This window comes from Macaca thibetana, chromosome X, assembly GCF_024542745.1.
Source record: "Macaca thibetana thibetana isolate TM-01 chromosome X, ASM2454274v1, whole genome shotgun sequence".
NCBI classification, from domain to species: Eukaryota; Metazoa; Chordata; class Mammalia; order Primates; family Cercopithecidae; genus Macaca; species Macaca thibetana.
In genome coordinates, this window is record NC_065598.1 from 119,113,327 (window position 1) to 119,137,821 (window position 24,495).

At 37.3% G+C, this 24,495-nt stretch overlaps 1 protein-coding gene across 16 annotated transcripts in view; it reads left to right on the forward strand.

Annotated features, from left to right (window-relative positions):
• STAG2 (stromal antigen 2) overlaps positions 1-24,495 on the forward strand; it is a 139,232-nt gene that overhangs the window by 58,442 nt on the left and 56,295 nt on the right. For 15 of the 16 annotated variants that reach the window (XM_050776594.1, XM_050776604.1, XM_050776595.1 and 12 more), the window contains 5 exons: positions 1,040-1,179; positions 4,430-4,508; positions 9,160-9,324; positions 16,163-16,259; positions 21,777-21,853. In XM_050776594.1, the coding sequence (XP_050632551.1) occupies positions 1,136-1,179; positions 4,430-4,508; positions 9,160-9,324; positions 16,163-16,259; positions 21,777-21,853 (462 nt within the window). In that variant the 5' untranslated portion in view covers positions 1,040-1,135. Of the gene's footprint in view, positions 1-1,039; positions 1,180-4,429; positions 4,509-5,163; positions 5,287-9,159; positions 9,325-16,162; positions 16,260-21,776; positions 21,854-24,495 lie in introns of those variants that run through there. The other variant, XM_050776611.1, reaches the window with a different exon arrangement.

Below are 24,495 nucleotides of genomic sequence, written 5' to 3' on the forward strand. Positions count from 1 at the left end.
AGGTCATTTTCTCATTTAGGAAATGCATCCTTGACTTTCAAAACATAGACATAATACCCTTTCTGTCTGCCATTTTTGCATGTACTTTGGTCAGAAATGGCATTCATCTGTTGTTCATATGACATTACTGGCGTTTAAATTGATCATAAGTTCCTTGAGGGGGAGGAATAGATCAGACCTAACATTGTTTCCCCTTTCTCTTCTCAACACAGTTTGTTATCATGAAGTGGTTATTTATTTAATAAGCCAGGCTTTGGACTGTATGTTTCCAGGGCAGGAAAACCTGTTTTAAAATTATGTCTTAGGTTTTTTTTATTAGCTCCTTTTAACTGTGTGTGTATGATATCAGCGAAAGGTTGTATTTTCAGGCATCTCATATTATGGTTTAAAGTTCTCATAGGGATTTCAGGACCAGTAAGAGTCATATCCTGTTTCTATTTAGGATGTATTAATGTATGTATACATAATGCCAGGTGGAGAATCACAAAGAAATTTAAAAACAGTTGTTTTATGAGCTGCTTTTTCCCCTATGTGTTATTACTATGGGGCTGCGAGTGTTACAACAAATCTATATCTACTAAGCAGTCAAGGTCAGGCATGGTGGCTCATGCCTGTAATCCCAGCACTTTTTAGAGGCCAAGGTGGGTGGATCACCTGAGGTCAGGAGTTTGAGACCAGACTGGCCAACATGGCAAAACCCCATCTCTACTAAAAATACAAAAATTAGCTGGGCATGGTGGCCTGTGCCAGCTTCTCGGGAGGCTGAAGTAGGATTGATTGAACCTGGGAGGCAGAGGTTGCAGTGAGCCAAGATTGCGCCACTGCACCCCAGCCTGGGTGACAGAGCGAGACTACGTCTCAAAAAACAAGCAAACAAAAAAACCCAACAAAAACAATAAGCAGTCAAATGCAAGGGAACGAAATCCTTATTTACTAAAACACATTAGTAGGCACTGGGGAATTTAGCTTTTGAGTATGGATATCCTTTCCCAATATTTTTGGTTCGTTTATAGTAGATGTCATTTTCTCCTTTTTAAAGGAATTGTCTTAGAAGAAAGAAGCAAGCCATCATTTTACCCACGTAAATATATGAATATATTTCTGACATTGAGGTGTTCCAGAAGATGATAAAGAAATGATAGCAGCTCCAGAAATACCAACTGATTTTAATCTACTACAGTAAGTGAATTATATTCTGATAATTTTTAAATACTTGTTTATTCCACAGAATGGGGAATACATTAACTTCAGTTAAATTTTCTTCTGCTTGAGAAGATCTAATATATAAAATAGTTGTATGCTTTGCAAGAGTTTATATCAGCACTCATCAAGGCTCTGTAATAATAATTACTTTGTACTTTTTTGTTGTGTTTTAAATTTATCTTTTGGTTTACATGCTGCACAGTTTATTATTTTTTGTTGTGTAGTTCTGAGTCCATACTTGGTTTTGCAGTAGCAACTGTTTTGAGAGAGCATCATACATTTCTTAAAAATTAAGTTTTCTCATTAGTGAGGTATACTATGTGGTAATATTTAGGATGTAATGTCAGATTTCTGTTACAAAATGAAATGATGATTGCAGAAATAAGTATATTGGTCCAGAAAGTGGTTTCAACATAGGTATCCTCTTTACCCCCATCTAAAAAGCTAACTGTACTCCTTAGCTTTTATTCTAATTACTGCTTGGTTTTGAAAGATTTTGAACTACTCTATGTAACAGTGATTTTCATACTAAGGTACAGTTTCATGAGTTGCCTCAGTGAAAAGTGAACTTTTAAATTGCCCGTGAATTCCTTTATTTACCCGCCCCCCACCACTGTATTTTTTATTAGGATCTTTATGAGACCTGACTTGAAAAGATAGTTTAGTTGCTAAAAATTTTGAAAACAACAGACCAATACCTTTGTACATAATGGCAGCAGCGTCTACTTTTGATCGTATGTAGATTTTCATATTTTTAATAATTTTGTTATCTTCAGTGGAGATTATGAATCTTCTGGGACCAAATACATTCAGGTTCCCACAAAACAGCATTTTTAGTGAGGATTTTATGTATTCTAAGTCTCATCTTTGTAAAAGTTAATTATTACCTTTGTTAATATTAAATGTCTGCTGTATACAGGATGTTATATTAGATCCTGTGAGGAATTAAGTTAGTACTTCCTGCTGCCTTTATGAGTTCATATTTTAAAGACATAAAGAGAAGATTATGAAGTTTCTTATATACTTGATTAGAGACTATAAAAAAGGTTTATATTATGGACTAGACTATTGACTATTAGAATATCTCAAATAATTAGGACCTGAAATAGCATAATGAATAAAAGGGAATTGATGTTGTGGGGGTAGAACAGACCCGGTATTTGATTGGGTATGTGGGGTGGGGGGCACAGTAAAGAGGAATGGAAGATTCAGTCGTGTGATAGATGACTCAGGATGTTTCAGGTCACTGAATGGTTAATACAGTATGTTTAATAAACATAAATGTTATTTCACCTAGGTTAGTTTTGTTGTTCTTTTGATCTTAAAAACACAGGAAAGCATTGAAGAACGGCTTAGGAGAGTATTTCTTCTTTGGTTGGGAGTATTTTAGACTTCCGTTCTGATTACTCAAGCTTTCTTCGGAAAGTTTTTCAGTAAGTTACCAAACCTCTAGTGGTTCACTCTTAGCTGGGATAGCTTGGAGATGAGTATTAAGAGGATAACTGAGCCCTTGATTACTGTGGCCATTGGAACATTGTGAAGAGTAGTGATTTTCTTCAGACTTAAAGCAGTTACTTAGCTCTTTAAGAGAGCTGGTGTCCCACAAAAGGCTTGGGAAGAAATAAATATTACTTATACATCAAGATATTTTAAATTTGCTGACGAGTTGATGGGTGCAGCACACCAACACGGCACAAGTATACATATGTAACAAACCTGCATGTTGTGCACATGTACCCTACAACTTAAAGTATAATTTTAAAAAAATAAAAAAATAAAAAAAAAATAAATTTTCATTTTTTTGCAAGGCCATATAGACATGTGAGAAGATTATTGATGACAATAATCTTCTTAAGATGTAACAGGCATGAGCTTCAGGGTTAATATTATAGTAGTCATTCAGTTTTTGGTGCATTAACTCTAGGGAATGGTATTTATTACAGGCCCTTTCCTCTCAACATTGTGGGATATAGTTAGGATTGCCATCACCTTCCATACATTGTTTAAATTACTTTGTATGTAAGTGCTATGTAAATAGTAATTTTTTTCCTGCTAACGTCTTAATCATTATTTTAGATTTATGAAGTATTCCTACCTCATAGCCTCTGGGCAACTGGTTATTGTAGCAATAAAATGGAAATAGAAGAAATCTAGATTGAGAATACTAGTTTTATAAAGATAGCCTTTCACTTCAATTCCATTTATTTTAAGCAAAGCTGGTGCTAGGTTTACACATTTAGGATGGAAAAACCTTTATCTTTTATGGATGTGGCTCAATTCTAAAATCCAGTGTGACCCAAATACTAATATAAGTATGCCTTGCTTTAAGCATTTAAATGAGGGTATGTTACTACTATTTAGATAGACTCATGTTTACTCATTTGGAAAGCATCACATGTATTTATTTAAATCTGTGTGCTTCCATATGTTTGTGAGAAAATCCAGATTATACAAACTAGCCTTACCCCCACCCAGAACAAGGGACAGTTGTTTAGGACTATAGATTCATATGTTGGAGATTGTAGAGACTTTAGAGATTTAATTCTTTCCTGCATATATATTATTTATAGATGAGAAGATTGAGATTGTCACTTGTATAAGATCCACAGTTACTTAGTACCAAAACTGTTCTCCTGACTATAGCTTATCACCTCTTTACTTCATAAAGGATATTGATCACTTAGCATAATTCCCTAGTGTATTTCAAATGATTTAGTTTATAAAAAGGTTTTATAAGTACCCTTTCAGAAATACATGTTTTGTATATTGACTCACCTAGATTTATAAATACTTTTCGAGTGAGGTAGGAGAGGTCAGAGGATCCATAATCATAAAACTCACTAATAAAGTTCCTTCAATGCCTAGTATTAAAATACAGTTTTTCCGCAGCACTATGATCTTTGAAGTAGGAAATGGAACTAGCCATTACATGGAATACCACAGTTCCTAGGGTTAAATTTTAAGACCCACTGGATTAGTTTTCATACTTCGGTTAAAAATTAACAAAGATGTTTAGATATTTGTACTTTAGTTATTATTTTACTATATATAACTATAGTTATATAGTATGGTGTTTTTGGGAAACATCTTAATTACTTATAAGGCTAATATGAAGTTTTGTTAATAAGTTGACCAAGCCTTTCTTTTAGAAAATATGGGAAAAATTAGAAACTCTATATAAATTTCTAAGGAAGGTTTTTAATTCTTGCTTATCTTTCTGTCACAGGGAGTCAGAAACACATTTTTCTTCTGACACAGATTTTGAAGATATCGAAGGAAAAAACCAAAAGCAAGGCAAAGGCAAAGTATGTATCAAATATGTGACTTTATTTTGTATCCTAAGATCTCTCACACACATAAATTTAGGTTATGTCTCAGATAGTTTTATCTTTTAAAAATGACTTTTTAAGGGGGTGGGGGTTGTATGGTAAGCCTTCTGGATAAATGTGGTCCTTTTGTCTTCTAGACCAGATAGCCTTTGGGATCTATTTACACTGCTGTAAAGTTGCAAATAATAATAATAATAATAATAATAATAATAATAATGATGCATCATTGTTTCCAGTAGTTTATTTTGTAAAGCATAGTATGTTAAGCAGAATGCAATGTTCTGTTGGCTTTATTTTTGTTTTCCCACAAGTAATAAAATGAAAAGCAAAGTAATATATAAAATCTCTTATTCTAAAGCACTCTAAAAATGTAACATACAACCAGTTTAAGGCTAGTGGGTTACAATTGATAATAGTTTTACTCTTTATAAGTAATATGAAAGATAAAAAATTACAAAGTTAAGTTCTGAGTCAATATAATGTAAGTTTAGAGTGTGAGTGGGTTAGTGGTTAGCCTGAGCTGCAGATAACTTGGTGAATGGTTAAATTATTTTGTTGTTTTGGAAAGTACGTTTGACTCTGCATGTGTGTAAATACATTATGCAAAAGATAACTTGTTTTTGTTGTTCAGCATTTGTTTTTCAAAATGAATTTTGGATTTATATTGTCTCATGACATACTTTGAAAAAGTCTTAACAATACAGAAGTTTACGATGACCAAAGTGAAATTTTTCCATAACCCTATCACCCGGAGGTAATTTATTCTTTAAACATTTTGATGCACATACTTTTATTCATACACCTGTGTATAAACATGATTATAACATTTTAAGTGGAGTCATAATATGCAGTTTAACATGCTTTTAAAACTCAATGTTATGTTGTCAACAACTTTCCCATAAGTGAATGTAAAACTCTGTAACTTATTTTTTTTTAATTTTTAACTTTATTTGTTTTTTTGGAGATGGGGTCTCTCTATGTTGCCTAGACCAGAGTGCAGTGACTATTCACTGGCACAGTCATGGCACACTACAGCCTCAAACTCTTGGGCTAAAGGAGTTATCCTGCCTCAGCCTCTTGACTGGACTACAGGCACCACAGGCCTGTGCCACAATGCCTGGCTTCTCTGTAATTTCTATTATTTTTTATTTTTGTAGAGATGAGATTTCACTATGTTCCCCAGGCAGGTCCTGTACTACTGGGCTCAAGCAGTCCTCCTGCCGCAGCCTCCCAAAGTGCTGGGATTTACAGGTGTGAGCCACCGTGCCCAGCCATTCTCTTTTGATTTCTAATTGTGGCACAGCATCACATTTAATGTATGGAACATAATTTTTAATGCTTGGAATATTTTTTGAGTGCTCATAATTCATGTGTTTCATAATTTTGTGTGCTCTCTTATTTCCTTAAAAAGATTTGAGAGAGGGATATGAATAGAAATGTTAACGGCTATTCAAAGATAACCTTAATTCTGTTGGATAGCATACATTAATTTATTAGAAAATCATTTTTTCCCCCCATTAACCTACTTTTGCTTTTGATTTAATTTACAAGTTTGGATAAGATTCTTGGTGGCGCCTGAGTAGAGGACTCTGAAGTTTTTGTGCCACAGTTTGGTTAAGGTTGTATAGCTACTACTGTGGGTGAAGTGTTGGGACAGATCAAGGATTTATTATAATAATAGCAACTGCATTTTGACACTATACTATGTATGTTCCATGTGTTGTGCTAACAGTTTCACATGTTAATCTAATATTTGAACAACTGCGTAGATGAGAAAACACCATTATTTTATAGGTAGGAAACTGAAGTCCAGAAAAGCCTAATAGTTAAAGGATTTGAGCTCAGGTCTGTGCCCTTAAGCCTGTATACTATACTACCTCCTAAAGTCTTTATGTAGAAATTTTTTTCTCTCCAAGATTGTACACAGGTTAGGATATTTGCTTTTTGTATATTGCTTCCTTTGTGTTATCACTCCTTGCACATTTTTTTTTTTCTAGCACAGCATACCCATTCTGCCATTTTAATTGTCCCAATTAGTTTTTCATACTGACAGGGACTATTGAGGCATTTGATAGATAAACTGCAAATATATAGCTCCATGTTAATTAATGTTTTATTTTTTACTAGTCTACTCTGTTGTAGTTGATCTTTTCTTTCAACCTTATCTCTGAAAATCCCTTTACTGGGGACAAAAGCCTTTCATTGTACAATTAGGAATTAATGAATTAGGTTCACAGAGACTGAATCTCATTTACAGAATATAGCAATCCCCCTTATTCTCAGGGATACATTCTAAAACCCTAAAACCCCCAGTGGATGCCTGAAACTGCGGATAGTACTAAACCTTGCATATACTACATTTTTTCAATATAGTAACCAAAATGGCTAATAAGTGACTAATGAGCTGCGGGGATATGCTGGACAAAGAGATGATTCACGTCCTGGGTGGGATACGGCAGGATGATGAGTGATTCTATCATGCTACTCAGAATGGCGTGCAATTTAAAACTTTTGAACTGTTTATTTCTGGAATTTCCTACTGAGTATTTTTGGACTGCAGCAGACCAAGGGTAACTGAAATTGAATAAAGTAAAACCCAGGGGAGGACTACTGTATTGCAAATTAACAAGTAATATGTTTCAGGTGTTGGGAAGGGGTTTAAAGTAACTGTTAAGAGTTGAGTAGTTTTGCACTCTTGGAGGAAGAAGGGACCCTCTAGGGAATAAAGTACGTAAATACCACAGGCTTTCAGTGGAAAGAAATTTGTAGGCATGGCTATAGATCAGAGGTCCACAATCTATGGCTTGTTTTTGTACTGTCCAGGAGCTAAGAATAGTTTATATATATTTTATTTTTTATAGAGATGGGGTCTCGCTCTGTTGACCAGACTTGTCTTGAACTCCTGGCCTTAAGCAATCTTCCCATCTCAGCCTCCCAAAGTATGGGGATTACAGGTGGGAGCCACCACTCCTGGTCCTGTTTTAATATTTATTTATTTATTTATTTATTTTCGAGATGGAGTCTCGCTCTGTCGCCCAGGCTGGAGTGCAGTGGCATGATCTCGGCTCACTGCAGCCTCCGCCTCCTGGGTTCCAGCAATTTTCCTGCCTCAGCCTCCGTTGTAGCTGGGACTACAGGCGTACGCCACCATGCCTGGCTAATTTTTTGTATTTTAGTAGAGACAGGGTTTCACCGTGTTGCCCAGGCTGGTCTCGAACTTCTGAGCTCAGGCAATCCGCTCACCTCGGCCTCCAAAAGTGCTAGGATTACAGGTGTGAGCCACCATGCTGGGCTGTTTTTATATTTTTAAATAGTTTTAAAAATAAAGAATATGCTACAGAGACTGTATGTGGCCCACAAAGCCTAACATATTTACTATCCAGTACTTTACAGAAAGTTGGCCAACGCTTGCTCTCTAGATCGTAGAGATGTGTTGGTCTAAAAGAGACCTTTAAGAAATCACCAAATCCAGGGGTCAGAATACCTTTCTGTAAAGTATTTTAATTCAACCCTGACATTTGAGAAATGAGGACTCCAAGTTAGGAATTGGCTTGTTTTCCTAAAGTATAAGAGCTGTGGGAGGTATTTTTATAGCTTAGGCATATAGGGAACCCTTTCCCTGATTTTTTTGATGCCCCCCCCCCCCGCCCCAAATACTGACAACTTTTGTTATAATGGGCTTCATTTCCATAGTTTTCATTAATTGAATTTTCATGATGACTGAATGTTGGAGGGAGGCCTAAAACAAGAATGAGATTGATAAACCTACTCCCAATGTTCAGAATTCCTTGTTCAGAGCACTGCAATGATTTCTAAGACTAACAATGCAAATGAAATGTTGTTAAGGTACATACTTGATAACGAGTTTGGTTATTCTTGCTGCCCACTTCAGTCTGCATCCAAAAGCTGCATACGGGAGTAATAAAACTTGGAGACGACTACCTTGATTTACTATGCCCTTGAGATTTCTCTGATTATACTTGAGAGAGATTTTTGCAGTGTTTTTCAAACTTTGTTGATATTTTGAGGGCTTTTAAGTCTGTGATTTTATATTACTTTTCAATAGATTCAAATCTGTATTTTTTGTCATTGTTTCTGTTGGTCTTCCTACCAGATTAAGATTCATGTAACATTTACTGAACTCCTTTTGACATAATTTTTTCATTTTACAGTGGTAATAATAGCTGACACTTTTTGACTTTATTAAATGCTGGTATGTTGCTAAGTACTTTGTGTCTTCATTATCACAGCAACCCTATGAGGTAGGCACAGTTTTATCCTCACTTTACAAATTAGAAAAACATCACTGAAACACAGTGTGGTTAAGTAATTTGCCTAATGTCACTCAGCTAATTGTAGCAGAAATTTGCACCCACAGAGTCTGTCTGTCTGCAGAGGCTATGCTTCTAACTACTATGTCGTGTGAGACATGGTAGTATACTTGAAAAAATGGGCACCACAAAGAGGCTGTCACAGTTATATTATTTTGTTACAAGTGGATGGAATTCTTTAGGGCAAGTTTAAGCATGTTATAATTATGTACCCTATCAGCTACTTCTACTGTAGCTGTGTTTTGAACTCTCAAGGATAGTGATGTAACTTAACCACCTCGTATTTTTTTTTGCAGACTTGTAAAAAAGGCAAAAAGGGCCCAGCAGAAAAGGGCAAAGGTGGAAATGGAGGAGGAAAACCTCCTTCTGGTCCAAACCGAATGAATGGTCATCACCAACAGAATGGAGTGGAAAACATGATGTTGTTTGAAGTTGTTAAAATGGGCAAGAGTGCTATGCAGGTAAGATTTATGTTGTTCTTCCCAGTTCATTTGTACATTTTAAACTTTAATGAGTTTATATAGAGTGTAGCTCTGATTTTTTCTAACTGCATTTTAAACATACACTACTTATTAGAAAAAAGCAACAAAATCAGAAAACTCTTGGGATGTATTTCTTCATATATAAGACTTTTATGCTGTGTCTTGATTCATTTTCCACTGCATTTTTTTTTCTTTTTTCTTTTCTTTTCTTATTTATTTTACTTTATTTTTTTGAGACAGAGTCTTGCTCTGTTGCCCAGGCTGGAGTACAGTGGCAAAATCTCGGCTCACCACAACCTCCACCTCCTGGGTTCAAGCGATTCTCCTGCCTCAGCCTCCCGAGTAGCGGGGTTACAGGTACAAACCACCATGCCTGACTAGTGTGTGTTTTTTTTTCTTTTCTTTTCTTTTTTTTTTTTTGTGGGTATTTTCAGTAGAGACGGGATTTCACCATGTTGGCCAGGCTTGTCTCGAACTGCTGGCCTCAAGTAATCTGTCCTCCTTGGACTCCCAAAGTGCTGGGATTACAGGTGTAAGCCACCATGCCCAGCCCATTATTATTTTATTATTATTTTTTTGAGGTGGAGTCTCACTCTGTTGCCCAGGCTGGAGTGCAGTGGCACGATCTCTGCTCACTGCAACCTCTACCTCCTGGGTTCAGGCGATTCTCCTGCCTCAGCCTCCCGAGTAGCTGGGATTACAGGTGCCTGCCACCACGGCTGGCTAATTTTTGTTTTTTAGTAGAGACGTGGTTTCACCATGTTGGTCATGCTGGTTTCAAACTCCCGACCTCAAGTAATCCACCTTGCTCGGCCTTCCAAAGTGCTGGGATTACAGACGTGAGCCACCGTGCCCAGCCCCAACCCATTATTTTTTTTTAATGGCATAAGGTAAAATACAATTTGGTCAAAAATACGCTGATGTAAACCATGGCTATGAGGTCTCAGTTTTCCCTGAATTTATATAGATGCCATTAAAATACGAAGTCTTCTACCTATATGGAATTCCTGATTGAGTGACCTAATATAATTACTATCCACTTTAGTGAATTTAATTAATCTGGTTACTGTTGTCTATTATAAATTTTATTATTTGTGCTTGTTTCTTAATAAAAAGTTGGAGGCATATTAATGTCAAATCATTCGAATTATGTTTTCTCTGCATACTTTTATGACAATAGAAGCATTTAGGCTTTATAATGTTGGCTAAGCCCATATGGTTTTAAAAAGTGGAATAAATGCTATACTCAGGGAATATATATGCTTAATAAAGTTTTAATTTAATTTATAAAAGCTACAGGAAATAGTTTTTTTTGTTGTTTAATTTCAACTTTTAGATACAGGGGTTACATATACAGGTTTATTACGTGAGTATATTGCACCTAGGAAATGAGTGTAGTATCCAGTGGGTAGTTTTTCAGTCCCCACCCCCCACCCCCAGTAGTCCGCAGTGTCTATGTTTCCCACATTTGTGTCCACGTGTGCTTAATATTTAGCTTCCGCTTACAAGTGAGAACATGTGGTATTTGGTTTTCTGTTCCTGCGTTAGTTCACTTAGGATTATTGCCTCCAGCTCTGCCCATGTTGCTGTGAAAGACACAATTGCATTCTTTTTTATGACTGTGAGGAATAGTATTTCTTCATAGAAATAACTTTAATCAGTGATGGGTGCACATGAATGGTTTTCTGAGAACTATCCATTCAGGCTTTTTGTTAATAAAAATTGACACAAAAACCTTGTTTAGAAATACAGAATTAGCTTAATATGTGTGGTTTTGTAAATAAAATGTATCAAATGAGACTAATAAAGAACAGTTTTACATGTAAAATGTGAAAATACTTGTTAATTGTTTGAGCTTTCACCAATTTTACGGAGCAAAGAACTTAAAAGGTGCCAGATTTATTCATACCATTCTAATGCACCTTTTTAAATCCGTTTATTAATGTTTGCTTGTATACCATGATTAGAGTGTGGATTCTTTTTCTTGTTTAATGTTTTAAATTACTGTTTTGAATATGTTTGACTTTTAAAAAATAATGTCTTATTATATTACTGTGCTATGGTTTATTTAGTCATTTCCCAATTTTAAAAATTACCTTTCTCTCTCTAGTTCTCCTTTTGGGTTATTTTTATCAAGAGGATAAATTATTTCAGTTACATTATATTGCATTTCATTACTTTCCTTGTTATTTTTATATTATACATTTTCTCTATAATAGTTTGTTCTAAGTAGTTAAATGCACTAATCTTCTTTCTGCTGCTATCTTTTTAACATCAGTGTCTTAGTCCATTTGGGCTGCTATTGTAAAAAACCAACATAGGCCAGGTGTGGCAGCTCACATAATCCCAGCACTTTGGGAGGCTGAGGTGGGTGGATCGCCTGAGGTCAGGAGTTTGAGACCAGCCTGCCCAACATGGTGAAACCCCGTCTGTACTAAAAATACAAACATTAGCCGGGCTTGGTGGCTAGCACCTGTAATCCCAGCTACTCAGGAGGCTTACGCAGGAGAATCACTTGAACCTGGGAGGCGGAGGTTGCAGTGAGCTGAGATCGCGCCATTGCACTCCAGCTTGGGCAACAAGAGTGAATCCCTGTCTAAACAAACAAACAAACAAAAACAAAAAACCAACATCAACTAGGAGGCTTATAAAAAACAATTTTATTTCTTACAGTTTTGAAGGCTGGGAAGTTCAATATTAGGTGCCTATAGATTCATTATCTGGTGAGGGCCTGTTTTCTGGTTCATAGATGATATCCTCCCACTGTGCCCTCACATAGTAGAAGGGGCAAAGCAGCTCTCAGGGGCCTCATGATCTATTGCCGTCTATAGGCTCCACTTCTTAATACCATAACATTGGTGACTACAGTTCAACGTATAGTTTGAACACAAAATCCTTCAGACCACAGCTATGAGAAATCCTGACTCATAATCACTATTATTAGGCTATTCCATTTTTATCTAAAAATGAATATTTTCTTTATTTTTATGTTGCTTATGGCTTATCGTATTAAGTTTGTACCTCTATCTGTGCCTTTTTTTTTTCTTTTTTTTATTTTAAGATGGGGTTTCACTATGTTGCCCAGGCTGGACTTGAACTCCTGGGCTCAAGCAATCCTCCTGCCTCAGCCTCCCCAGTAAGTGGGACTACAGGCACATGCCATTGTGACCAGCTTGGTTTTCTGTTTCGAAATGTGTTTCCCTCTTAAGAGAGAATGTCTGTACTATCTCTCCATTGATTTCCTGGAATCCTTTAGACAATTTTATTTTGTTATGTGTGTTCCCAGTTGTGTTACCCTTTTTAAGACCAAATTTGATGGAGGAAGTCCTCTGTTTAGAAACTTCCAAGGGTTCTTATCTAAAATTTCTAGCCCAGATTTCCTTATGCTATATTTTCTGTTCTCCAGTCACAGTATATACTCAGCCCCTAGGCTTTTCTTTTTTGTTTTTTTTTGTTGTTTGCAATAGTTTTCTTTTACTCCCCCCTTGCATATCAAATAGGACTGAGTGAATCAAGTGTCAGTCTTCTGAAAAGCATTCTCAGACACTACTACTTTTCCTTTCCAATGTGTTTTTTACCCTTTTTTTTTTTTTTTGTATTTTTTTTTTTTTTTTTTTGAGACAGAGTCTCGCTCTGCCGCCCAGGCTGGAGTGCAGTGGCGTGATCTTGGCTCTCTGCAAGCTCCGCCTCCCGGGTTCACGCCATTCTCCTGCCTCAGCCTCCCGAGTAGCTGGGACTACAGGCGCCCGCCACCTCGCCCGGCTAGTTTTTTTGTATTTTTTAGTAGAGACGGGGTTTCACTGTGTCAGCCAGGATGGTCTCGATCTCCTGACCTCGTGATCCGCCCGTCTCGGCCTCCCAAAGTGCTGGGATTACAGGCTTGAGCCACCGCGCCCGGCTGTATTTTTTTTTTTTAGTAGAGACGGGGTTTCACCGTGTTAGCCAGGATGGTCTCGATCTCCTGACCTCGTGATCCGCCCGTCTCGGCCTCCCAAAGTGCTGGGATTACAGGCTTGAGCCACCGCGCCCGGCCTGTTTTTTACCCTTATCTTTTCATTATATAGCACTTATACTGTGCCTGACTTTGATTTTAGATTGCTAATTTTTTGATCAAGGATCATATATTATTCATTATTTTTGCATTGCCAGGATATACTTATCTCAGTAGTAGTTGTTGTTATTATTATTGTTGTTGTTGTTGTTATTATCATTTGAGACAAGGTCTCACTTTGTCACCCAGACTGGAGTGCAGTGGCGCGATCTTGGCTCACTGCAACCTCTGCCTCCCAGGTTCAAGTGATTCTCGTGCCTCAGCCTCCCAAGTAGCTGGGATTACAGCTGCATGCCATCACGCCCATCTAATTTTTTTTTGTATTTTTTGGTAGAGATGGAGCTTCATCATGTTGGCCAGGCTGGCTTTCTCAGTAATTATAAGTCATAGTCAATAAATACAAGAATGGCTGTTGGTTTAAAACTAATTGTTATGTTTTAAGAATGGAGAAAGTATGCATGTGCCCCCTAATTTTATTATATAACAGATGTTGAATTTTGTTACATAGGTTCTCAGCGTACTATTTGATTAAAAATTTTAAGCATATTTCAATAGCTCACATCATTTTTATTACCGCAGGCATTTTCCTAGTGAAAACTCTACTTGATCTTCATGAATTACTTTTTAATGTGATGTAGTGGTCTCTTTGTAAGAGTTCATTGAATATTTTGCGTCTTTATTGATGAGAGTAGCCATTATTCCAGTTATCTATTGATGATGCATAACAAACCACCCCAAACTTAGTGATGTGAAACAACAATCATTTTATTATGCCTAATGATTCTTTGGGTCTGGAATTCAGACAGAACTAAGTGGAGATGACTTGTCTCTGCTTTATGATGTCAAGGGCCTTAGCTGGGGCCATTTGAGTGCCTGGCACTACCACAGTTAGGGACTATAATCGTTTGGAAGCTTCTTTACTCATGTTTAGTGCCTGGTCTGTAGTGATATGAAGGCTGGGCTTAGCCAGAACTGTTAGCATACTTACAAATGGCCTTTCTATGTGGCTAGGGCTTCTTACAGTATGGCGTCTGGGTTTGGAGAGAATGTCCTGAGAGTAGTGTACAGTTTGCTAGTGCTCCAAGAGACCAGTGCAGTTGCTGCCTGGCGTTCTGTGGCCTAATTTTGGAAGCATCACTGCATTCTGTTCTAGAGAAGATGACGTAGACCCTCTTACTGGGGAGCAACGTCCAGTAATTTGGGGCCATGTTTTAAAACTGTCATAATCTCTATGATATATTCTTTTGCTGTTTATTGCCTATATTATATTTGGGAAAAATACTGAGCACATTTCTTTTGTTAATTATGTTGATTAATATAAACAAGTAGAATACAAAAAAGTAGAAATTAAGTAAAGTTTTAGAATAATTCCAGTCAGTCTATCTGAACCAGGTATTTCTTAGATATTTTTCCTCGATTTATCTTTATTGTGTAATCATAGTATCTTTTTTGTACATTAAATTCTACATATTTTAGTCATTGTTTGTACTGGATTTCCTATTTATTGGTGTATAACTTAGAAACATTTCCCTTTCCCAACCTTTTGTTTTTTACGCTAGCTCTTGTTTATCATCTTGATTTTATTTAATTTGCTGTATTTAAAAATTGTTTTTTGTTGTTGTTGTTTGTTTGTTTTTTGGAGACAGAGTCTCGCTCTGTTGCCCAGGCTGGAGTGCAGTGGTGCGACCTTGGCTCACTGCAACGTTCGTCTCCCGGGTTCAAGTGATTCTTCTGCCTCAGCCTCCCGAGTAGCTGGGATTATAGGCATGCGCCACCACACCCAGCTAATTTTTGTATTTTTAGTAGAGACGGGGTTTCACTGTGTTGACCTCTCGAACTCCTGACCTCAAGTGATCCGCCGGCTTCAGCCTCCCAAAGTGCTGGGATTACAGGTGTGAGCTACCGCACCCGGCCTAAAAATTTAAAATCAGTTTTGTCGTTCCCTCTCTTGCCCCCAAAGGAATAAAGTATTCCTTTTATTTTTTGGTTCTAGCCTATTTTCTTTTTTAAGAAATAACCATATTGAGTTATATTTACCATACTATAAAATTTACCCTTTAGAGTGCAAATTCAGAGTTGTACAGCCTCCATTAGAATATAATTTTAGAATATTTTATTTATTTTTATTATTATTTTTTGAGATGAAGTCTCACTGTGTTGCCCAGGTTGGGGTACAGTGGTGTGATCTTGGCTCACTGCAACTTCCACCTCCTGGATTCAAGCAATACTCCTGCCTCAGGCTCCCGAGTAGTTGGGATTACAGGCATGCACCACCATGCCTGGCTAATTTTTATATTTGTAATAGATACAAGATTTTACCGTACCATGTCAGCCAGGCTGGTCTCGAACTCTTAACTTCAAGTTTTCCACTCATCTCGGCCTCCCAAAGTTCTGGGATTATAGACATGAGCTAGCACACCTGGCCTGTATTGTCTTAATTATTTGAAATTCTCTCCTTCCTTTAATGTCACCAAGAAATCACGAGTAATTATACTTGATGGAATTGAGTTCCATAGTTTCCACATTCTTTTCAATGCAAAATAAATAGAATATTGATATGTCATTTTGTGTTACCAGATAGTTGTTTTACTGAATTCGATTCTATTTTATTATTGTTAAAATTGAACTTTAAATTTCAATGTGTAAGTATTTATATTAAAGTAATGTGATACTATATAATCTTAAATTTTATGACTTTATCAGACTTAATTGATTTTGAGAAAATTAGGAGAAGCTAATGATTTTATTTTTTTCCCTCTGCTGTAGTCGGTGGTGGATGATTGGATAGAATCATACAAGCATGACCGAGATATAGCACTTCTTGACCTTATCAACTTTTTTATTCAGTGTTCAGGCTGTAAAGGTAAGATATATTTATTTTGAAATCAGCAGCTCTCAAATAGTCACTTCATTGTTCCACCTAAAGAGATGTTGTTAGCACTTTACATGGTAAATAACGCTAAGGCATTATTTGCATCATATCCATACAAAATTTGTGAGGAAAAAAGAGCAGAGGACAAAGTAAGAGAGAAAGTCTACTGACAAAGTTTTATTCATATGTGAAAGTTATCTGAAAGCTTAGCAGTTTATAATTGTTATGTTACTTTTATTAGATATATTTCCCACTGTCAGCATCTGGTTTTAGGAACAAAGAAATGGATTAAGAAGGGAGGAGGAAGATAATGAAGAGGTACAGGTTCAGATGACAGGGAATTATACAGTATAGGGAGTTAAAAAGTGCCATGAATAACAGTAAGTAAGCAAGCAAGCAAGTTACATTAAGTAAGTTAAATAAGGTATTGATGAAATTGACATTTCTTCTAAAAGGTAAAGAAATTTTGTTGTGTGTAGTGGTGTTACTTTAAAAACATTTTGAACTGGGAATTATGAAAGTACAAAATACATAATTTCTTCCCTAAGACAGAAGTATTTAGGACAAACATTTGGCAGGGGGACAAAATTATGTAAGTTGGGGAGTCATATATCCTCATGGATTAATAAATGAGTCAGTCAAGATTACGGGCAGGTTCTGATGTATCTGGTGTCTTCTAATACTTAGCTCATCCTTGAAATTTCAGATGATGCGCAGGCAAATACATTTTATGGAGATTTCTGGGTGTACCTTTTTTTTTTTTTTAAATGAAAGTGGCATCAAAAACATTAGAGCATTAGAAATTGGGAGAGAAGTTTACTTAAAAATAGATATAAAACATTAAGGTGGTAAAGAATGATTTATTTAAACAAATGCAGAAAACGAATTGTAAGAAGCAATTCAATTCTGCAGTATTCCTTTAAAGATACCATAATATCTTTGAAAAACAAGTAACATTGGCATTTTGAGTTTGATCACAACATTCAGTGTAGTATGTGTATTAAATGTTACCTGTCTGTGAGGCCTGAAAGAGACAAATATATTAAATTCTTTTTTTTTTTTTTTTTGAGACGGAGTCTCGCTCTGTCACCCAGGCTGGAGTGCAGTGGCTGGATCTCAGCTCACTGCAAGCTCCGCCTCCCAGGTTCACGCCATTCTCCTGCCTCAGCCTCCCAAGTAGCTGGGACTACAGGCGCCCGCCACCTCGCCCGGCTAGTTTTTTGTAGTTTTTAGTAGAGACGGGGTTTCACCGTGTTAGCCAGGATGGTCTCGATCTCCTGACCTCGTGATCCGCCCGTCTCGGCCTCCCAAAGTGCTGGGATTACAGGCTTGAGCCACCGTGCCCGGCCTATATTAAATTCTTGAGCCTGTGATCTTTATAATGTCACTAAGTTGTTGAGAAATTTAAAAAATTGTCTTAATCATAGCGTATAGAGAGCTGCCTAGTTTACTTCATTTGCCTTAAAAATGTAGCTTTATTTCAATATTAGAAAATTCAGTTGACTTCTGCTCAGAGGAGATGTTGTTGTGATGTTACTATGGTATCCTTAAGGTTCTGAACCAGGTTGACTATTTAAAGATGAACATACTAAAATTATTTTTGCCTATATCCAGTCATTTTTTTCTGGGGTAGGATGGATACAAGTACCTGCTTGTTGTGTCATAAAATCAAGGGCTATGCCCTTTCTCATTAAACTCTTTGCAAATGGAAGGTTGAGTGCATACAACTGAACAGGGGCCGGAAATAATGTAACGAGTTGAAATTTTAAATCTTAAGTCTCCCCTTTTATTTTATTTTATTATTATTATTATTTTTAGAGAGAGTCTTGTTCTTTCACCCAGGCTGGAGTGTAGTGTTGTGATCATGGCTCACTGCATCCTCTACCTCCTGGGCTCAGGTGATCCTCCCACCTCAACCTCCTGGGTAGCTGGGATAACAGGCTCACGACAACACGCCCAGCTAATTTTTTGTTTATGTTTTTATTTTTTGTGGACATGGGGTTTTGCCATGTTGCCCAGGCTTCAAATTATCCTCTTGCCTCATCCTCCGAAATAGCTGGGGCTACAGGTGTGCACCACCATGCCCAGTTAATTTTTATTTTTTGTAGAGACAGATCTGGCTATGTTGCCCAGGCTGATCTTCAATCTCCTAACCTCAGGCAGTCGTCCCACTTCAGCCTCCAAAGTGCTGGGATTACAGGCATGAGCCACCTTACTGGCATGAGCTATTTTTTTTTAAATTTAATTTTTTTTTTTTTTTGTAGAGACAGGTCTTTCTCTGTTGCCCAGGCTGGTTTCGATCTCCTAGCCTGAAGAAGTTGTCCTACCTTGGCCTCCCAAAGTGCCAGGATTACAGGTGTGAGCCACCACTCCCGCCTGAGTTTCTTAATTAGGCTTCTGAGTTGTAGTTGTTTTTAAAACAAGGCCACAGAGCATGTTTCCTTTGTCAAATTCATTCCTATTTTGGCATCAGTTTGTTTACAAATCAGGAGCTTGCTAACTCAACATTTGGACCTTGTCACAAGTGAGTTTGTCAAGATTTCTAAAAACTTAAGGTATTGAAAACTTAAATTGTGAGGTAAATTTGAGCACTGCTGCAATGTTTATCTTGGAATCAGGCAATCTCCATGAAGGGGAATTTACTATATAATCAAAGATAAAGCCATTAATTACTTACACACACAAAATTATTTTGATATAATTCTTTTATAAATGACTTAGAAACTTCTTTAAGTATACTTATTGTAATTTAACATTTCCTGCAGACCCAAGGTTGTTACAAGCATCAGTTATTTTTCTATAATACAGTGGTGGCTTCTGCAACTGTTGAAGCATGGAGGGATGTTTAGCCCTATGCTGCTCCTGACTGCTCGGTGGTGATTCTGTGGCCAGTGTTTTCTTCTTTTTTTCCTAGTCAGCTGTCACTTTTCTTTTTTTCTTTTTTTTTCTTTTAAAACAGTGACAGAGTCTTGCTATATCACTTTTAGATTTACCGGATTTTAGCAGTCTTGGTAAAAAAAATGTCCCCCACATTTTTAAGGCAGCAGGCTCTGGCCTTATGTCCTAATGGTGGCTTCATACCTGCCTCAAAAGTTAAATGAATGGAATTTGTGATAGCTACTTTCTTTTCTGCTTTGAGGTCTTTTTCTGCTTGTTTTTGGGTTTCTGGATGTCTTGTGGTTTATGAGAAGGGGGAGGAGCTTTAGAAATGAGGGATTGTTGAAAAGTATGCAGTATGTTTGCTTCGAGATATATTTATATGTAAATGTTAATTTCACAGAAATGTTCAGGCCTTTAGTTACTTTTCTTTCTCTAGCATTCCGAGGTATACAGCACCTGGGTATGAAGTATGGGAAGGTTTTGAAGAGATACACATGATTCTAGATTAAAAACAAGCCTTTCAAAAGGTTTTTGAGAGTATGTGTTTCCCTTCCCCTCCCCTCCCCTCCCCTCCTCTCCTCTCCTCTTCTTTCCTCTCCTCTTTTTTTTTGAGACAGAATCTCACTGTGTTGCCCAGGTTGGAGTGCAGAGATGTGATCTTAGCTCACTGCAAGCTCTGCCTCCCAGACTCAAGTGATTCTCCTGCCTCAGCCCCCCAAGTAGCTGGGATTACAGGCACGCACCACCACACCCGGCTAATTTTTGTGTTTTTAGTAGAGACGGGGTTTCACCATGTTGGCCAGGTTGGTCTTGAACTCCAGACCTCAAGTGACCCACCCACCTCAGCCTCCCAAAGTGCTAGAATTACAGTCATGAGCCATCGTACCCAGCAGAGAGTGTTTCTTTAGCCAGATAAATGGTGCTTTCTCCTGAGTTCATCAACTTTTTAAAACAATCATTTGGTTTTTTTTTTTTTTTTTTTTTTTTTTTTTTTTTGAGACGGAGTCTCGCTCTGTCGCCCAGGCTGGAGTGCAGTGGCCGGATCTCAGCTCACTGCAAGCTCCGCCTCCCGGGTTTACGCCATTCTCCTGCCTCAGCCTCCCGAGTAGCTGGGACTACAGGCGCCCGCCACCTCGCCCGGCTATTTTTTTGTATTTTTTAGTAGAGACGGGGTTTCACCATGTTAGCCAGGATGGTCTCGATCTCCTGACCTTGCAATCCGCCCGTCTCGGCCTCCCAAAGTGCTGGGATTACAGGCTTGAGCCACCGTGCCCGGCCTGGTGTTTTTTTTTTTTTAAGTTTTTTTTTTTTTTAAGTTGTGGTAAGTAAGGATTCTTCTAGGGTACCACTAGAAATTAATCTTACCCAGATAAGTGGGAGGCAGCATGATTTAGGTAAATAGTCTCAGACAAATTATTTAATTTCTTTTAGCTTTAGCCTAAGCCTTAGTTTCCTCATCTTTGAAGCTGGGATTATGGTTTTACAGCTATGTATATACGCAGGCGCGCACACACACACACACGCATGCATATACAAAGTATTGCTCTGGTCAGTTGAAAAAAATCTATGTTAATTATATCTAGTTCTTATTTATAAATCTCATCTTCCCGTACCAAGACATTCTTCTCTTAGATATTACTATATTTATGGTATTTCTACTGAGAAGACTGGTAAGCAAATAATTCAACAATAAAAACAGGATTTTGAAAATCTAGTATTTGCGTTGATTACCCCTGCCCCCATCTCTCTATTTCTCAGTTTGATGCCCCATCAGTGGAAGTTCGTGTATATCTTCCTACTGCACGCTAGAAATTTCCTTTCTGATGTTTGGTCTCCACCTGACTAATGTTTTACTACTTCTAATGTGCACCCTTTCTTTTTTCCTCTCCCATCCTCCTGTGTAAGATTCTAAAGGTCCTTATCAAATTGTTTCTCTTTGACATAGTTCTTGATTTTCTAGCATATAACATGTGTGATTTTTCTGGTGGGGGTGGAGTCAGAGCTATAGCATTTCTTTGGCATTTCCACACATCAGGGCATCGATTATGTACTACCTTTGACAGTTTACTTCTTTTTCTTTTTGGTATTCTTTAGTTTTAACTTTTAACTAGATTACAGGCATCTAGGTGGGCGGGAACTACAATTTACTACTTAACTCTTTTAGAGGATGTTAGGATATAGTTACCTTACACGAAATAGTGCTTAATAAAGAAGCTTGACTAAAGTGAACTCTAGCTTTTACTCTTTTCCTTGTCTTCAGCTTCATCCCCAAGGTTTTAAGTGTTATACTAGATGCTATCTCACTCTTGATAACATATGGTTTATGTTAAAGAGACAAAGCCAATATAAATATTACAGCATGAGTAAAGTAAGTCAGGTAGAAATGGCCAAAGTTAATTGTGTTAGGAAAAAAGATCTGTCAGAAGTGTGGGGCTGTTTTCTTGTGCATATTGAGAATAGATAGCATTTATTTATAGATTAGAGTATCATGGTGAAGATCATTAGATGATGGTGGAAGAAGTATGCCTTTTATTGTGTGACCATAGACTTCTTAGAGACTTACTTGGAAGTTTTCTTTATTTTTTTTTATCACACCATATATTAACTTCTGACATTTGCAAATTTCAGGAGTTGTCACAGCAGAAATGTTTAGACATATGCAGAACTCTGAGATAATTCGAAAAATGACTGAAGAATTCGATGAGGTAACTTACTACCTTAAGTGTTTTGATAACTTATGAATGTTTATCTTGACTTATTTTTGAAAGTATTATTAAATTGTAAGCATTAGGCTGGGCATGGTGGCTCATGCCTGTAATCCCACACTTTCAGAGGCCGAGGCAGGCAGATCCCCTGAGGTCAGGAGTTCGAGACCAGCCTGACCAATATGGTGAAATCCTATCTGTACTAAAAATACAAAAAATTAGCCGGGTGTTGTGGCGTGCGCCTGTAGTCCCAGCTACTTGGGAGGTTGAGACAGGAGAATTGCTTGAACCTGGGAGGCGGAGGTTGCAGTGAGCCGAGATCACGCCACTGTACTCCAGCCTGGGCAACAGAGCGAGACTCCGTCAAAAAAAAGAAAAAAAAAATTGTGAGCATTAATGTTGTAAATAAGAGCTTTGGCATTAGATTTAATTAAATGATGCCTGTGCGACCTTTGGCAGGTTGTTGTCTTAGTATCAGTTTTTTGTTTTTTTTTTTCTTTTTTTTTCTTTTTTTTTTCTTTTTTCCTGATACAGAGTCTCGCTCTGTTGCCCAGGCTGGAGTGCAGTGGCATGATCTCGACTCACTGTAACCTCCGCCTCCTGGGTTCAAGCAATTTTCCTGCCACAGCCTTCCAAGTAGCTGGGATTACAGGCACCTGCCACCACTCCTGAATAATTTCTGTATTTTTAGTAGAGATGGGGGTTGAGTGGTGTGGGTTTACCATGTTGGCCACTCTGGTCGCAAACTCCTGACCTCAAGTGATCTGCCCACCTTGGCCTCCCAAAGTGCTGGGATTGCAGCAGGTAGGCGCCACTGCATCTGGCCAGTGTCAGTTTCATTATCTGTAAAATGGGCCTAATAGTACTTTACTCATAAGGCTGTTACGAAGATTGAATTGAGTAATGTTTGAAAATTGCTTAACATTTTACAGTTCCCAGAACATAGCAAGAACTTAATAAATGGTAGTTATTATTGCCAAAAATGAAAATTTCAAGGAAGAATATAAGAACATATCCTGGAATGTTGTAAAAAGAAGATTTCAGCAATATTTAGGGAACTTGATAGCTAGGGCAAAGGAGTATATAGATATTTTTATTGTTTAAAAGCTCTTAAGAACAACAAAGATTACATATTAGTTTAGACTGAGTTGTCCCCCACTTACCTCCCTAGGGCTAGATTGAGTTGATTCTTTATTACAGTGAGCTCTTTGAAGTATCGTTAACCAATAAATACATATATAGATTTACTATAAATTAAGCTTCTTCAAGGAAGGAATTTGGGCTTGTTTGGGTCACTGCTGTATTTCAGCGCCAGTAGCTTTACTCTTCCAAAATTTTTCACTGTGGATTTTCAAGTAGAAAACCTTGTCTGATTTGAGTTTTATTTGGTCTTTTTTTTCTTGCTTACTCTGATGAAGGAGCTTTGAACTATTATTCTAAAAGATAGTTGAGTTAAAATACTTTTATGATCCCTATGTGCTATTAATCACTCCCCAAGTAGTTGAGAAGTAATTTTGAATAGTGGTATTTTTTACCCTTTTAGTATTAAATGTTTTAGTGAGAACTTTCTCACTAAAAGGAAACAGCTATTTGAGATAATTGTCCTGAAATATGATTTGAAAATGTCAGCAAACCAAGTTACTAACAATTAAGATGCTGTATTTCAATATAGTCTCTAAATTAGCTAATCAGAAAATACCCAGAAAACTTTTTTGTGGAATATCAGGACCTTGTTCTCAGATGAGACTCAACTGCACTTACATGTGACATGACTTAAGATTTTTTAAAATGTTCTGTTAACAAAAATTAATTTTTAAAATTTACTAAACTGTACTGATAAAATTACCTTACATCTCTAGGATGCTCTTGTCAGAGACCATTACTTTTAGATGTTCTATATGGTATTAGTCTCTGCTTTTATTTCTAAGTATTTTATTGTTTTTAATGATTTGTAGAGAATCTCAATTTACCCGGAGACTAGAGAATGCCCTCTTGTGCAAAGGAAAACCAGAGTAGCAGTCTTCCAAGGCAATACTAGCTACATTTCCATTTCTTTAAAAAATTATGATTGTTGGCCGGGCGCGGTGGCTCAAGCCTGTAATCCCAGCACTTTGGGAGGCCGAGATGGGCGGATCACGAGGTCAGGAGATCGAGACCATCCTGGCTAACCCGGTGAAACCCCGTCTCTACTAAAAATACAAGAAAATTAGCCGGGTGAGGTGGCGGGCGCCTGTAGTCCCAGCTACTTGGGAGGCTGAGGCAGGAGAATGGCGTGAAACCGGCGGGGCGGAGCTTGCAGTGAGCCGAGATCGCGCGCCACTGCACTCCAGCCTGGGGCACAGCAAGACTCCGTCTCCAAAAAAAAAAAAAAAAAAAAAAAAAATTATGATTGTTTATATCTGTTGACCGCGTGATGTATTTGAAGCTAATGTTTTGTTGATTTATACATCACATCATTTTATTAGATTGAGAATATGATTTCCATCATTTTGAATCTATTTAAAAATATAATTTTGGTTTGGTTTGGGTTTGCTTTTGCTTTATATCTGTGCTTATCACAAGGATGTTTTGCTTTGATGAGGGAGGCTTTTAAAAATTTTAACCTGAGTAATTAGTATATATTTTCATTGATTAAAGTGAAT